This window comes from Pogoniulus pusillus, chromosome 7, assembly GCF_015220805.1.
Source record: "Pogoniulus pusillus isolate bPogPus1 chromosome 7, bPogPus1.pri, whole genome shotgun sequence".
Lineage (NCBI taxonomy): Eukaryota > Metazoa > Chordata > Aves > Piciformes > Lybiidae > Pogoniulus > Pogoniulus pusillus.
In genome coordinates, this window is record NC_087270.1 from 35,656,810 (window position 1) to 35,674,614 (window position 17,805).

At 38.6% G+C, this 17,805-nt stretch overlaps 1 protein-coding gene across 5 annotated transcripts in view; it reads right to left on the reverse strand.

Annotated features, from left to right (window-relative positions):
* The window catches only part of LPIN1 (lipin 1), a 45,548-nt gene that overhangs the window by 10,575 nt on the left and 17,168 nt on the right, over positions 1–17,805 (reverse strand). For 3 of the 5 annotated variants that reach the window (XM_064146447.1, XM_064146445.1, XM_064146449.1), the window contains 10 exons: positions 15,544–15,847; positions 13,887–13,980; positions 12,433–12,620; positions 11,213–11,306; positions 10,373–10,442; positions 6,621–6,713; positions 5,276–5,352; positions 4,270–4,414; positions 2,337–2,485; positions 531–617 (listed from right to left, as the gene is read on the reverse strand). In XM_064146447.1, coding sequence (XP_064002517.1) covers positions 531–617; positions 2,337–2,485; positions 4,270–4,414; positions 5,276–5,352; positions 6,621–6,713; positions 10,373–10,442; positions 11,213–11,306; positions 12,433–12,620; positions 13,887–13,980; positions 15,544–15,847 — 1,301 coding nt within the window. Of the gene's footprint in view, positions 1–530; positions 618–2,336; positions 2,486–4,269; positions 4,415–5,275; positions 5,353–6,620; positions 6,714–6,835; positions 6,914–10,372; positions 10,443–11,212; positions 11,307–12,432; positions 12,621–13,886; positions 13,981–15,543; positions 15,848–17,805 lie in introns of all 5 variants that reach the window. The other 2 variants (XM_064146448.1, XM_064146446.1) reach the window with 1 other exon arrangement.

Sequence of the window (17,805 nt, forward strand, 5' to 3'; positions counted from 1 at the left end):
AGATTGTTCTAGGTCACACCAGCATACTCTTCCTGTTAATGACATCCCTGCATGACTCCGGGTGAGCTAACTCTGGCAAGCAGAAGTTCACCTACAGTGATCACTCCAGGCTAAACAGGTCTGAGGCATATGACAGTCTCCTCAATGAGGAGAGAAGGGAAGGTACATCAGCATCTTATCAATTAGTGCTGCTGACAGCTCCCAGTTTGCAAAATTTCCACTTGCACAACTCATCCAAACAACTACAGTTTTTGGAACTAGCTGTACTTTCTATCCCATCTACTTGGGATGGTTGGTAAGAGCAATTGCTGCTCGTTGATAGGGAGCTTTTGCTTTTGATACCACAAAGCAGGTTTTGCTGTGGATACCATATCGCGGAGGTTTACAGTGTATAAGCACATTGAAGTGATGAAATATTGATGAAATTGTCACCCTTATAGGTTAAAAGAAGCCTAGAGGAAATTTAAATGTCACATACAAATGAATTAACACAAAGAAAGCGCAGATGCACAGATTTACTGAATACTCACTGGCTCACTTTATGGTACAGCTTTGCAATCCCTTGGTGCGTCCAGTCTTTGCCCAGAGTTGGCAAAATATGACCTAAAGTATCAGACCTGAATAAAGAAAACATATAAATGAACTGAAAAATTCCCACTACATACAACAACATTTGTGGCTAATACAAATACTGCTCACTTTGTTTCCAGCAAAAGAAAATAAGGCTTTCTGAACACTACAGATTGTGATCAAAACAGGATGATGACTCCCCCTTTCTTCTGACACTGCCATGCCCACTCTTGGCCATGTCATTTGAATTATTCTTGTGCTCCAGGACATGGGTAAGCTTGTGACCCTTAAGGTAACGTGGAAGTTACAGCATACAGGCTACCAAATCAGACCTGTGCAGTAGGCTGGCCAGTACTAAACATACTTTTTGAGGTTGCCACAAAATATTTTCTAAATAAACCAAATGAACCCCAGGAATATCTTGCACCTTAGAGATAAAAACGCTGGGCTAAGGCTTAGAATGGATTTGCAATGGTATTGTAAGATGAAGTGGTTCATCTCCAATCAGCTAAAGAGCAGAGAGAATAGATCTTATTAATACTTTACTGAAACCTAAGAAAAGGCAAGGGAGAATATTAATTTATGTTGGAACAAAAAAACCCAAAATTAATCTATGTATGCCCTACCATACATAAATCATAAGGAAGAAAAAAGAGTTTGATTTTAAACTATTTCACTTCTCCTGCATAGCTCTTAGATATTATTTTTCTTGGTCTTTGTTTCTAGTTAGATATAGCTAAGTTTGGTTTTGAAAGGAAAGGAGTTTGAAATAGTTCTAAACATTTAAAAGGTCAAAAGATAATGCTTATATTCTTACCATGCATTTCCCTGTTCCACATACAAATGCTTTCCCCAGTACTAAACAAATAACTAAAAATCACTGAGTGAGTGAATTCTTTTGGACACTCCAAACATGTGTGGTTTACCCAAAGTCTTAATCTGAAACTTTCCATCAAATTCTAATTCTGATATCGCTTTGGCAGTCATCTTCTAAATAACATTACCTCTCATTTGACTGCCCTAGTAATGTCTCTTAAAGCAAGATTCACCTGGTGTTTTTAATGTAGCTAGTGTGATGCAGCAGGAAGGTTATGATTTTGCAGAAGGTCCTCCAACACTGCTGTAAATACTATCATGAAACACCAATAGGTGGCAAAAGATGGACACATACGAGATGTGTCTTTATTAAATTAAGAATTCAAATGATGATTCTTGCATTGATTGAAAGCCAGGTTAAAAAAAAAACAGAAACCATGAACATACACTCTTTCCCAAACACAAAAGCATGACAATTCTGTGATTCAACGTTCCCTGTCAATTTCTTTTTCCTTTAGCCATAGAATCATAGAATCAACCAGGTTGCAAGAGACCTCCAAGATGATCCAGTCCAACCTAGCACCCAGCCCTAACCATTCAACTACATCATGGCACTAAGTGCCTCATGCAGGCTTTTCCTGAATGCCTCCAGGGGCAGTGACTCCACCGCTTCCCTTGGCAGCCCATTCCAATGTCAAATCACTCTCTCCCTGAAGAACTTCCTCCTAACATCCAGCCTATACACAGCTTGAGACTGTGTCCCCTTGTTCTGTTGCTGGTCACCTGGGAGAAGAGACAAACCCCACCTGGCTACAGCCTCCCTTCAGGTAGTTGGAGACAGCAATGACATCACCCCTGATCCTCCTCTTCTCCAGGATAAACAACCCCAGAGCCAGTCCAAAGGACAGTTCACCCTTGCAGACAAAGCCTCTCCCTGTTCATGAACTCACCGTGTGATTGTTCCATCAATGTCAGAAATAACAACTTTATCATCCCAATTCCACAGGTAAATGGTGCCTTCACAGCGGCAAGTGCCTTGATACTGTGTTGTAACACTGAAGGTCACATCATTGGGGCCATTTTTCAGCTTTAAGCTTTTCTGCAAGACATTATCAGCAAGATAATCAAACTGAGCATGTGAAACTGACACAGCGCAAACACAAGCCAAGACCTGAGCATTGCCTTGGTCACTCTGAATCTTACTGCTTTCAGCAGAGATATTGTCTCAATAAAGACAGCATGAGTTTGCCCTGCCTTGTGTACATTAGGCATTGGTTTATAGAGCAGAACAAGACAAAAAGGTCTGGTTTGTGGTCACAGATACAAAAGGAAACAAAAGAAAAAAAAAAAAAAAGGAGAGGGAAAAAAAAAGGGAAGGAAAAAAAAAAAGAAAAAATAATTGAGAGAAAAATATTCCCAAAATTTTATAAACAATAAAGGACTAGGGACAGACTATGACAGTTTTCCATTCTGAGATACAGATACATCTGCAAACAGAAATGTGCATAAGAACGTGTCTCATGAACTCTAAGGCAGTTTACATGGGAATTCCACTGTATTACATGGCTTTCCCATAATAATCCACCTTTCATACCATATGACCAACTACCCTCCAGTCTCCAGCAAGTTTGCTTAATTCTCCTACTTCCCTGACCCTCCTTAGCACTGTCTCCTGTGTCAATTAGAATCATAGAATCAACCAGGTTGGAAGAGACATCCATTGGAGACATTCACTCCAACCTAGCACCCAGCCCTAGCCAATCAACTAGACCATGGCACTAAGTGCCTCATCCAGGCTTTGCTTCAACACCTCCAGGGATGGTGACTCCACCACCTCCCTGGGCAGCCCATTCCAATGGCAAATTAGTGACACACACTGGGCAGAGACTGCTGATTTCATTCTGTTTGTGGACCTGACTACTTATTTTCACAAATGCTGCAGGAGTTTAACACTTTAAATGTCTCTTAGTTATATTTCACTGCAATTTTGGAATTAGTTAAAAGGGGGAAAGGAGGTGAGAAGGTAGGATAACTGGTGGGTAACTGATGAGTCTCACTCATTGTTTCATAAGTAATTTTGCTTCAGGTAATTTCTGAGATGTTCCTGACTCTGTAAAGTATTTGTGTAATAATTGCTTTCTGTTTGCTATAGAAAATTACCAACACATCCCATCTGTCTCTTGAGAAAAATTCTACACTTCTTAAAAACTAGTCAGGCAGTAAATGATGGACTGTTTCATGATGCATGCTTTGCATGGGTTTCCTTAAGAAAATTAATTGTGTGTAGATAAGACAAGAAATATTTCCTTTAAGTAGCCCATTTTTCCAGATAAAACTGGAATGTGCAACAGTTTCATCACCATTAGTCAAAATACCTCTGTCACAGAGGAAAGGAATTGGCTCCAAGGAAATTAATAGCCTAGACTCAGTAAATTCACAAGCAGCTTTTTCAGCAGTTACTGATAGAAGAGTACACTTATGTAAAATGTGACTGTCTGCCTGTGAATGAGGGGGAAAGGAAAGGACAGTGGGAATAAACTAAAAAGAAAGACTTGTGGCTTAATATATACTCATTATATATAATATAAAATGTGGTTCCAGTACACTTATTCAGGTGACAAATACATCCTATGCAATTTAAGTATTTTTCTGAATGAGAGCCCATGTGTCTCAACATCTGAACTCCAGCACTTGCTGCAAAGTACTGTATTCATGCTTAATACTGAAAAGAGAAGGGAAAAGACTATTTCTTTACAGGAAATACAACAGGAAAAAGAATTAAATGCAAGATGTAATTGCTAATTAAGCCTTGCAAGCCTGAATAGCTGCATTGTTCATGTATCAGAAGTGACATTTCAGAGCAAGGTTGTAAAGTTAGCTTACAAGCTGGTCAGAAGTGAGTCGAAGTGTCTTTTTGTAACTGATTCCAGGTAACATTGAGAGATGACTTGAACTGTTCTGCAATGCCCCAAGGTTTTGTTTAGCAGCTCTAGGGTCTTCATCACTTGAAGAAGATTCATCTTTTACTCTGAAACATTGCACACACAGAAAATGATGTTATCATGTCAGTAAATGCATCTCACTATCCATTAAAAATGCATTAACAGTGAGTCACCAACTAAGTCATCGATTCTCTACTCCCAAGCATTGTCTCACAGGAGGTCATTCACTTCATAGCTTTAAACATATCAATGAAGAGCTGAATTTTCATTCAGGCATCTTCCCCATTATTCATACTTGGACTGTTCTAGCCATTCACTTGTCTGTAAGCTAGTTTTCATTAATTACATTTAACAGATATAAATTAATGTGCCACACTGACTCAAAAATCTCATTGTGGTAAAGATTAATACTCATCAGATACTTTAACCACAAAAATTCCTCACTTCTCAGAAGAAGAAAGGTGTTTGTTATGCTGACTTTCTCTTCCCCTCCTCTCCTCCCCCAAATAATTTAGTAATTAAAAAAATAATAATCCAAGTGATGGAAATTCCTCCTTCAATTAGCAGCTATAGATCAGGGGATTATTCATTTCCAGAATTTTCAGGATTACCCTACCCAGGCTGTGAAGATGAAAAGTCATAAAACCTGAGTTCCTTTACACAATTCTGTTTAAATAGACATCAGAATACCCTTGGGGTTTGTTCTGCTATAATCAGTTTTAGAAACTTGTTGTGGATACTTTTTTGTTGAGAGAGTGCCCTCTTAAGTTCTGCAACATCATAAGTTGCTCCATTCATGGGCAGAGTCTTCCTACCTGCTCTTATTTGGTGCAATGAAAAATAAATTAAGTGCATTTCACTGACACATTTCTTTATTCAAACATGAAAGGTATCATGCTTTCATGGTAACCCCTGCTCATTTCAGGGACAGAGAATTTCTGTGGTACCTGTTTGTTATATTCATCTGTGAAGAGTCTTCTCCTGAGAGTCCACTCCTGCTCGTACCTTGCTCTGGCTTTGTTTCCTGCAAAAATACAAATATGAGAAGCTAAGCATCTCCTGTGCTTGTAAAGGATGCATGAAGATCTGAAAACTGCAAATACAAAAATCAGAAGAATTAAAGTTTAGTTTTGCATGAAGGAAGTACAGAAATATCCAATTTCACATCTAGTAATGATGAAGATCACAGTATCACAGTATCATCAGGGTTGGAAGAGACCTCACAGATCATCAAGTCTCTGGGATCAATCCCACAGCTTCTCAGTTCATGCACCTTAAATTGCTTTTTCAGGTCAAATCTAGCTAAGCAGAACTCCAGAGAAGAAAAAAAATCACACAAAAAAAAAAGCCAAAAAAACAAAAAATCAGCTTGCATCAAATCATTACAATTTTTAGTCCAATATGACTTTCCAAACTGCTTTTACCTTGCCATAAATGCTAAGATCTATCAACTTCATCCCACAAGATTTCTAAATAGCAAATGACTTTGAGAGACACAACCTATAACAACATCTTCCTTTATTCATTTAGAGCCACTACAGCTCAAGAGAAAACCACATACCTCCACTCAGAAATTCTAGCAAGTTCAAACTGTAAAAACTATCACACCCTGAAGTCCATACCCACAGATCAGTACAATGCTTATTTCATTTAATAGAATTATTAGATTTATTAGAAGTTATTTTCTCCCCTCAAGTACTAATGCTTCAGTAGTAAAAATTAATATGAAGAGGTTTTATTAGCCAACTTTAAAGATTAAATATGTCTAGACAGGAGATCAATATTTCATCTAAAACTTTTTCTTTTTCAATTGTTCTTTCATGTTCATCCATAGACTTAAGTTTGTTACCACAAACTTTTAATGCTCAAAAAAGAAATTCAAGACTTTAATACACAGTCAGTTTTCCATCTTGGTTTTTGCTGAATTTTACAGCTCACACTATTCATAAACATGTCCATTCTTCAACTATCAAAGGGAACTGTGTAAAGGTAGGTACTCTGCAGAAAAATACTAAATTATTGGCACAGCTCTTCAATTCCAGGTTCCCAAACAGAAATTTAACCCATTAGAGAATACTGCCTCAGGATTGTGTAATGAAAATAAATACAGAACTAAAAGGCTGCAGGCAGCTGTTTTAGGAAGGGTATGATTCAAAGCTTTCAGAAGTCAAATTTCAAACCCTCTTTAAATATCTTTTAAAGTGTATCTTACCAAACTAAGATCTGATGAATATGGAGGTATCCAGTCTTCCCACTGTAAGCTGAAGGAAACTGATTGCTTCTCAAACTTACCTCTTTAATAGTGCTGTTCCTCCCTCGCCATGAAAACCACCACCTTCCACCTCTTTTGGGCATCTTGTCCCTCATTATAGACTCCACAGTGGCCTGTGATAAATGGATGGTAACAAAAAAAAACCAAAACAAAGGACAACCTGATATATGTAAATGAAAGAAAGTGCCAAATACACAATTTTAACTGATAATAAATAGAATAAAAGTAAACATACTGTCTGTGGACCATAAATTCTACTGAAGCAAAACCTAATGGTGTCCAGAGCTGCTTTGAAGTAACTTAAGCATGAATACTTATGGTATTTTTAAAAGGAAAATGAAAAAGAGATAAAAATCAAAGAAGAGGGAAAAAAAAAGCATAAGTAGATATTAGTATAATGTCTAGGATGGAGAATCTGCTGGTTTTTAGTTGAAATTATTTAGTGCAAATTATATTTTAAAAAAAGAAAAATATTATTTCCTGAAGGAGCTCACATGCAGAACAGCAACCAGACCACAGGCCAGATGTTTACTCTCCCTTACAAATAACTACAGTTCACATTTAAATGCCACGTGGTGAAAAAGCAAAGACAATACTAGCTTTGAAGAGTTTCATTTGACTGACAATGTCAGAACTGTATTTTTTTAAGCCATGGCTACATTTCATTGGTTACATACAACAGATGTCAGTACAGCAAAGTTTATTTCAATATCCAGAATGATTGCAGCCTCACTCATTGCAATAAGAGAAGTGAAAGACAGAAGGGGAAATGATTGCAGTAAAGGTGGTCAGTGTCTTTGGTATGCCCTAGAATAGCTTGGCTGCTGGCTTTCTGAAATGGCAACCTTCACTGTAAGCAGTCACCAAAATAAACCTGTGATGTTGGTTACTTTTTTTTTTTAACTAATAATAAATAATTGCAAGAACTCTTAGCAGTTAAGAGAGAGGCTGAATTCAGCTAATGTATAGGACACTGCATCCCTTTTCTTAGTTTTCCATAGGTTCTCTACAGTATCTAAAGCATATGAGTAAGGAAAGGACAGAGGAATAAAATAAGTTGAAAACTGGAGAGGGACTTTTTAGGCTGTGAGGTAGTGATAGGACTGGGGTGAATGGAACCAAGCTAGAAATGGGTAGATTCAGACTGGATGTTAGAAAGAAGTTCTTCACCATGAGAGTGGTGAGAGCCTGGAAGGGCTTGCCCAGGGAGGTGGTGGAAGTCTCATCCCTGGAGATGTTTAAGGCCAGGCTGAATGAGACTCTGGACAGCCTGATCCAGTGTGAGGTGTCTCTGCCCATGGCAGGGGGGTTGGAACTGGATGATCCTTGTGGTCCTTTCGAACCCTGACTGATTCTATGATTCTAACTTTTTAAATGAAAAATAAGGAAAACAAGGAACAGATGAAGCACTGCAGGTAGAATGCCATTGTTGAGAACAATGACTACAATTTAAGAGGTTCTCAAACACGGACAGCTTCAAGCAGATGGCCTATTGACTTCCAGTGAGATAATTTGCACACTTAAAATTAGAAATGGGCTGGTGTATTTTGGAGAAGGTGAATGACTTTTTGCAAAGACCCCAGTTTTCAATCATTTCATAAAGCCCATTTTGATAAACTATCTTAATATTTTATTCCTTGGTTCCACTAGTACAGCAAATAAAAACCCTAATTAACAAGTCTAATGACTTGTTAGAGAAAGTAGAACGACTGGTAACATAAATGAGTAATTTTAGTTTCAGATGTATAGTTCAGCCATGTAAACCTTCCCAATCATACAGACTGTTAAAGCTATATACACTGGCTTCTCCATTAAATTAAAAGTACACTGTCTTGAAAGTCATCAGCATGTGGAATATAATTTAATCATTTTTAAATTAACATAAAGAATTTCACACTCATGGAAAAGTTTATTGATAGCCTCTATGAATAATGGTGTAATCATAATGTTGAAAGAACTGTCATTTCCCTTCACAGCAAAAATATTTCACATCAGTTCTTTCCATTTACCAGTCCTAAGTAAAACCTAAAACACTTGGCTTAGGCATTACAGTGTTTAATTAAAAATGCAGTTACCTTGCATTATTTTTATTACCACTGAGACCCAACAGGCACCTATCAAAATCTGAATCACTTGGTAGAAAAGCCAAAAAAATACAGACCAAGCATTTGAGTTCCATAAAATTAATTCCACCTTTGATGAGGGCTAGAATACTTGCAGTAACACACAAAAATTTTGGCTCAGTGACATCCTTGAAATTCAAGCCAGGTTTATCACACATTCAGGACTTTTAGGATCAATTTACTTTATATTGGGAGGCTATGGTGCAGCTACATATGACTGCATATAACTGCTAATATGGCACAAAGTAAGAACATGGCAGTAGAGTGGATGCTGGGCTTTGAATACATTTTTATTCCACATTTATGGCAATAGAGGTAGCATTTGAATACACATAGATTAAACCCTAAGATATATGAAGGGCTGCAAATGGCAGAAGGAAAGTTTAGGTTCCAAAAATGCATAAAATCCATGGCTTACTAGGATAGAAATTGTGCCAGCTTCTCTATACACATTTATATAGTAGTTTGGATTTCTGTACTGAGTATCTTTGTGGCATCAGCTCACACAGAATTGAACTATGTTCAATTTAACATAACCTAACACATACAGATGTGTAAGAGGAAAGAGTTGGTTTGTGTTTGATCAGAAGTTACAACGAGCCGACAACCACTAGGTTACTAAAGATAAGATGCAGGGGAAGCAGGGTTTGAAGGTATGCTCATGAGCAGAAGGAAAAGATGATATGCAACATATTCCAAAATAAAGGAAGAGTTTGGTTCTCCTTGGTTCAGAGTTCTGGGATGCACTGGACACATCACAGAACTCTGAACACATCTAAACCAAGAGCATGGGTAGGAGAGTTGGAGCAGCACCACTCTTACAAGCATGACAGTGCAGTTCCCAGTGGGGATATCTACCTTCTGAGATGGCAGCTGACCAGCTCTGCTATCTACACACCTCAGGAGCTCTGCTGGCCAGCAGGATAGGGTGAGTATAGCCTGCCCTTTGATCAATAGAGATACTCAGGATTGTTTGTCATGTCTTATTCAGCATTGTAGCTTCTCCCTATGGCTGTAGCATGTGAGCCATAGGTATTGTGGTTTCCAGTATACCTTTCTCATGATTATTTTAGTGTTTAAGCTATAGTAAAGTATTGAATCTGTATCCAGAATGGGGCACCCATGTGTGAGAGCGTTCCCTGCTCCCAAAGAACTCACTGGAACACAGATGTCATCTAGGCATTGGTACCTGCCACTACCTACTTGAGTTGGTTATGAACAATCAACCAAGAAATAAAGAACTAGCAAGATACAGGCCTTGCTTATCTAGTATTTAATGCTTACTCACTGAGTTTAAAATTCCTGATCTCTATTTTTATTTATAATGTGTGCTCTACCTAGGAAAAATGGAAAGCAACCACCAAGTATTCAGCTGCAGCAAGCACTACCAGGGGTCAATATAATTTATGTTACAATATATGTTAAGGAAAGTAGAAAACATTTTTTTCTCCTTCAAAATATTTGTAATTATCTTAGCCTTGCAAACAAACACAGACCAAAATTAGATCTATATAGCACTTATCATGTTAGATGAATGGTAATGGGTGGATAGATGTTACTGATGTTCAGATTCTTTTGTCCTTTCCTGTCTTAACAAATGGCAGATTATCACAATTCCTCCTCTGACCAACCTTCATGTTCAATCTTACCTTTGGCAAAGGTTTCTGGAACGCCTGCATTGCCAGCAGAAGAGGACCAGCTGTTGTCCAGTTGTAGTACCTTGGCATGAAAGAGAGACAATTACTGCATTTTGTAATCCCAAGGTTCCAATTCACAGTCCATCTAGTTTTTAATATCTAGCAGATTAAAACATGATGCCCCTTTAGCACAGGTCAAACTCTCACCTGCATCACAAACGTCAGACCTACAATGCCATGGTCTCTACTCTGTAATACTGTATGCATAGTGCAAGGAGCTCTCAAGCAAAAACAGGCTCCAAAAATATGTTTTTGGCATAGTCCACAGCGCTGCACTGCTGCCAGCAATTTATACACACAAATAATGTCTTAGCCTTTCAAAACTGTGGCTCTTACTCAGTGGGTGAATTCTGACACAGAGGCATACTAGCAAAATCTCCAGTATGTACAAATGGCTGAGCACAGAGTGCTTGCAAGCAGACTGACATATCACTGGAAATATTAATTATTCAAACTGACTCAGGGCAAACCAGAAAGTTCACATCTTATTTCATTTTCACTCAGACAATTGAGTGTCAAGACTATCAGCATTCAATACTAGCTCCTTGAAATTCAAACTGTGTAACTTCACTGTAACAGGTCATCTGAAACTGCGCTTTACCTCCAATTTAAAGAAGTAAATGCGACTAGAAGAGACTGAATTCACTACAGAGTTGACTCTTCCTGGATGAATTTAATCTGTGAGCATTCAAAACCTATTTCTCAGCTACATTTAAGCTAATTTGAACTCTGAAATGCCACAAAAGTGGTTTTGTTACAACAGTAAGATTTTTTTTCCTAAAGAATACTTACTTATTTCCAATCTTAACCACAAGGTTAGGGTCATCAATAATAGCAGGATTGTCCACAAACTGCTGATATGTTACTGCATGTTCTAAGAATTCTTCTGTGGGGGGAAAAAAATTACACATGTGAATCATGCATTTATAGATGCCCAAGATGGGCAAACCTACAAGTCATAGTATCTCTCAGACACATGGTTTTCACATTCAGGGCCAGCTCTTCATTACTAGAGTGCTGAGATTAGCAGTAGTATGGAAATAAGATGCTCAGGGATTCTCAAACTCAGAAGATATTGAAGGCTTCTTTGCCAGCTGCTGGGTGTCTTTCCTGTTAAAACTACAATCTAAGTGACAACTCAGGGGTACAACTGCAAAGGAGAAAAATCAGGCTTCTAAAGCAAGGCAAAGAAATAACTTGTCATGCCTTTCCCTGATCCTCTGTCCAAGTAAAGTGCAGAAACTTATGGGCTGAATGTACATGTAAACCCACAGCCAGAAACTTAATGAACACTTGTTCACCACAGACCTGCAGCAAAGTGAAAATAGCTACGAGTAAAGGTCCCCTGCATTGGCTGTGATGCCTGTCATGAAATGTATGTAATTTAAAAGTCATCCAGATAACAGAACAAGTCTAGTGAATCCCAGTACAACTGAAATGTTTTAATAACCAGTTTCTGAACAGCAATCAGCATAGCATGATTTTAAGATGTCATCTTACTGCAGAAAGTGCAAGTCTTATTAACACATTTATCTTCACATTGTGCAGCTGGAAGTTTAAGGCTGAGAGCATTCTAAATTATTTATGTTGAAGTCACAACAGACATTAGAGGTAGAATAGGAACTTAGGTTAAAGTTTCAAATTCCCCCTCCTAGTATCCCCATTAATAGACCACTTTTTTCATTCCTGACACTGACAGCTGTCAATTTCCTAGCTATATACTGCACCAAGTGGCAAACATATAACACTATTGGGACACAAAACTTTATACTATCAGGAAATAAAAATACCAATAAAATGCTTTCAAGAAAAAACTGCATATCGTGAATTACTAAAATGTGTTTAAAATCTTAAGTCTTATTATCACTATTTCAAACCGAGATTTAGCATTGCAGTACTGATCCACTCAACACATTCTAAAGGACAGCCACAGGAGGGCACTGCTTCCTCGGCTTAGGTTGCTAAAACGTGGCTGCCAGCACATGCCTGGTAGTCTAAAGGGCATTCCGTACCTTTGGTGATTTCTTTGTTGTCCGTAAGGCCTCCGCAAAGAGAAATGGCAATAGAGGGCAAATCTCGAATTCCATCGGAGGTGCTTTCAACCCCACTGTCAACACCTGAGCTTCCAACAGACTGCGGAGAGTGGCTGGCAGATTGCAGCCCCAGGTCGTTTGTGTTCTTGCTTTGGGCATTATCCCCGCTGGAAAAGAAAAATCAGGAACTCAGTCTTCATAAATTCATTCCCAAATTCTCTCCTTCAACAAGCACTTGCTTCATTTTCCCATAAAACTGCTCCTACTTATTTGCCCAAACAGCTTGACTTATTTAGAACAGATAGGAAAAATAAGGTAATAAACTACAGTCTTAGTAGATAGAATGCTGCTGCTGTAAGCAGAGGTCATTCTAGAACTATTCCCACCACAGAACAAGAATAAACAAATTAGTTTATTGCTTAATTTGAATCATAGAATCACTGAATTCGACTTGTATTGATTATATAATTGTATTACTATATAACTGTATTCTAATTTGTATTGATGATATAAACTGATAGCTAAATGCAAAACAAAGGATGTAGATGTTTGTGTACTTATGCATATACAAACAATATACTCCAAAAATAACTAATAAGATAAACATTTTAAGAAACAATAAATCATCAGACACACTTAAAAGCCATCTATAGTTGTGCTTACTATTATCAGAAAGTTCAGGCTCATCAAACTCTGCTTTCCAGTCCAGATTTATATGAATGCACTTGAGAAAGGAATTTTAAATCCAACTTTTTTCTCCCTAGTAATAATCCGTGTGTTTTATTGAAATGCTAATATTACAACAGCTGAGTTCAAGCAAGCAAGAAAAATAAAGCTGCTTTATTTGTTGCTCAATGACCTCTGACATGCCTAGAGCATGATGTGGAAAGAGGACTATAAATGTTATAAGAGGTTCTAATAAAGATCTGTACAAGTTGGAAATTGTATGTTGAGGGTGCAATATTTTCATAAACAAGTCTATCAATGTGTCTTCCAAAACATCCATATTTACAGGTGATCACCCAGAGCAGAACAACAGCTTTTTGCTCATACAGAAAGATATGTTCTTCACAGTAATAAGCAAGGACATGGGGATAAATATATCTCAAGGCCAATGGCTCTCCCAGGGCACGTGAGTAGCACTCACAAGCTTCAGTGCATGTTACAGAACAATCCACAATCAATACATGATGCTTAATTGAAAAAATGGAAAAATCGATTTCAAGTACACTTCTCAGGCCCAAATGCAGAGCCTCCCAAAAGATCCAATATTCCTCTCTACAGAGTCTTCTTTTCCTTTTGCATTCACTTATGCTTGCACTCTGAAAAAAAATAACAGGTCCTATCTGGTTGGCAATCAGGAGTTTGATCTAAATTTGGAAGGTGACAAGAGCTCTTTATATAGTAAAAAAATATAAGCAAAGGACTTATACTTCTTGGGGAAATAAAGTGCAGCAACTTCTGGATCCATGTCAGTGAGGTCATCTAAATAGACACCATCAGTACCAAGATGCCGGCTTCGTTTTTCTGTAAGGGATGGCACAAATAAGCCTATTAATGAGCATTTTCTGAGTAACAAGCCAGAACTGTTATTACTGTTTAAATATTCATTTTAAGATTGAGAAACCAGACAAGTTATAACAGTTTGTGAACTGAATTTGTATAAAATGGTACTGCCAAAAACTTCAAAACAAGTTGCTCACATACATTGTTCAGGCTTTGAATATACAATTGGGACAGCAGGGACTAGTTATGAGATATGCTGAAGACTCCCTATTCCAGACAAAACCACTGGAAATTAGAAGTCAGTATTTGCTGCAGGATAACATCACACAGAAAACTTTGCTTTTAGGCTGTTTGCATAAGCCTATGATCACAGTTAGCCAATTAAGAGCATTTAGTCCTTGAAAATTAATCTTCAGTCACCACTTAAAAAAGAGCACTAACTCAACAGATTATACTACAGTCATGAATACCCTATGACTGGCTTGCAAAGGAGATGACTCACTATTTAGCACATATAACTGAAGTGTTGTATGTGCACATGCACCATTGCAGAGTACAAGACAACTTATTAACAACAGAAAGTCATCACTGTCCTGTTGCTGGTTCATCTAGATAAGTAACTACTGTAAGACCAAAACCTGATTTGAAATTCATTCTAAAACCTACAACTTCTCTCTGTTCCAATTTCCAACATCAGAAAAGCAAGTAAGACTGACTGGTAAGAAGAGGAAGTCATTTTTGTCTTCAAAGATGGTGGAATGCATGGGGAAATGGGGCTAAGAAACTTGTATGTTTACTGATTATAAAGCAGCTGCACAAAAAGAAGAGGAAGTCATTTTTGTCTTCAAAGATGGTGGAATGCATGGGGAAATGGGGCTAAGAAACTTGTATGTTTACTGATTAAAAAGCAGCTGCACAAACTAGGCTTACATAGGACTTAGATATCACTGAATAATCAGAGCTCTAAACTTAAACATATGTAAGTAAATATATGTCATATGGAGGTTGTTAACACTTAGAATAAGATACCATGGACATAAAGTCCAAAAATTAATGAGGAGAAAAGGGGATGGAGTTATATTTCACAAATTCAGGACAGAATTTGTACCACACAGAACTGAAATTGCCCATGTCAAACAAAGGCACCTTACTTCATGGCAAATCTGTTGGTTGTGTAAAAACCATGCTACACATTTGTACTAGGGCAGAGAGTTTCCAGAATTACTAGCAATATGAAACAACTCAAAGAGTATTCAGAGCAGGTATACCTGCAGATCTGTAGTGTACTTGTACCAAAAAATGAAATTCTCAATCTGTCAAATGTGGATGAGTTTGGAGCAAGTTTTGCAGTTTTGGGCAGCAGAGAGCTGCCAAAAATCCCAGACCAAGACAAATCTTCTATCTTACTACATGGCTTGTGTGAACAGTCTGATGCCAGTTCAGGGTTTGAAGATTCTTTTCAAAGTTTATTCTTTTCCAGATCTGAAAGTGCCTTCAGGGCACAGATTAATTTATATGACAATGAGGTGCTTCATTATAATTAAAGATGAAAATCATATAAAAATGTAGAATCAAGAGCTTTACCTTTCTTCCTAGAAGGGGAATCTGTCTTGCTAGCTAGTTGGGCTGAGCAAGTTGCAGCTTGTTTTATTTCTTCATTGGCAGACAGAGGTGGTACAGCTGCTCCTGGAGACTCTGTCAGCTTATTTGCCTCAGCTGGTAAAGATTCACTTTCATCAGCAGTTGCTGCATCTACTTGTCCAAGGGCAGGCAGAGGGGACACAGAGCTGAACTCCTCTACAGAACTTTGGATGACTCGGAAGTGAGCACTTTCTGAAGGATTTACATCCACCACGCTGGGTTCCTTTGCTTTGCCCAGAGAACTGGCCTGTGAGGAAAACAGATTGCTATCAAGAAAAGCTCTTAAAAAAATTCAACAGACAGAGTTCTGTTACCTCGAGAATCTGATCTCACTGAAGTTAACCAACTAGACCAGAATGCCACCAGCTTAACTGACAGCTGCAGCCTTAAAAGGACTTCTTTGCTCTGTGCTGGCTTGCAAAACATGCATCTCTATCTTGGGGCCAGGAAAAAGTTGCTCTGAAGTGCACTCTACAGTCTTCCATTTCCCACTCAGCTGCCTGAGAGCACATCAGAGATGCCACTTTACTCATCTCCCTTCCTGCACAAATGCTAGCTGCTCTTCAGAAGGTAATCCAGATGAACACATGAAGGGAGCACAGGCTGGAGACCTTACACAATCAGGGTGCTCTCAATGACCCAGACAGGGGTATACTTTCATTCATCTATAACCTCGAATCAGATTTTACATCACTTAATACTAACAATTCTTTATCTCTGAGCATGGGACAGGAGCTGTTCTTGCAGAGGGGAGCTGAGCTCCTGCAGCAGCAGCTCTATAGCTGCTACAACCTTCATATCATAGCAAACAAATGCTTACATAAAGGTTAACATCATCCACAGCATGTCCCAGTTCAGCTATGGCCAGACCAATTCTGAATAGCTTGGCTAGGCACATAGGCAGAGACTGAAGAGGGAAAAGCCTCTAGAAATAAGATTTACAATACACACCAGGCAGTATGGTAATCCATGACACTGGAATTAAAATAAAACTCTAGGGGAGGATTTTTTTCACTGTGAGGGTGATGGAGCACTGGAACAGTCTGCCCAGGGAGGTTGTGGAGTCTCTCTCTCTGGAGATATTCAAGAACCATGTGGACATGTTCCAGTGTCATCTGCTCTAAATGATCCTGCTCTGGCAAGGGGGCTGGACCAGATAATCTTTCAAGGTCCTTTCCAGCCCCTGACATTCTATGATTCTATGACTGAAAACGTCACTTTGAGACTCCTGCCTGGACCAGTGCACTACAGTCAGTTCTCTATGTACAGAAAATAGCTCCCAGTTTTCTTCTCCAGTACGTAAGCCAGAGAATAATGCAGAGGTGATGGGACAGCTCATCTTTGGCTTACTAAAGATGATGCCAGAGCTCTTCTGAAGGAATTAAGAATTCTGGATTCCCATCCCTGCTTATTTCACTATATACCGATAATGAATTAAAGACAAATTACAATAGCATCATCATAACTATAGCAAAACCAGACAGATGTAGAAGTCTTCTTTCTGAGGAGGATACCAAATTCCCTATCTTGCAAAGCAGGACTTTTGTTTCTTTATGTTGTTGCTGACTCTGTCACTCCTGCATTCCCTTCTGTAGAGAAGCCAACCTTCCGCAGAAGGGGCAAGCCCTGCCCCATAGTTGCAGTATTCTGTTAAAACTGACTTTTATTTCTTACACTCTAGCAGGCAGAAGCAGTTAAGTCTCCCTTTTCTGTATCAGTGTTGACTCCATAGCTATCATAAGGAGCCAGGCAGTACCTGACTGATTTGCAATGTACACAACTGCACGTGGCTACTGTGCACCATGGGAGACAATGTTGGGAGACAATGTTGCTTGAACACTACAGATCTAACTGGGCCAACTGGCTTCAAGCAGCAGGCATCAAGCCAGTTGACTCAGCCAAGAGAACAGCATGTCCCAGCCTACAAAGACACAGAACTGCAGGTGTTTCAGAATACTTATATGCTCAAGCAAGCTATTTTAATTCTTGTGAACCACACCACTAACACAAGCATCTCATTTCCACCTAACACCATTAATGAATCATAGAATCATAGAATCAACCAGGTTGGAAGAGACCTCCAAGATCACCCAGTCCAACCTATCCCCCAGCCCTAGCCAGTCAACTAGACCATGGCACTGAGTGCCTCATCCAGGCTTTCAGTGATTTCCCAAATGAGATTGGGTTTGATAGTATGTATTAGTT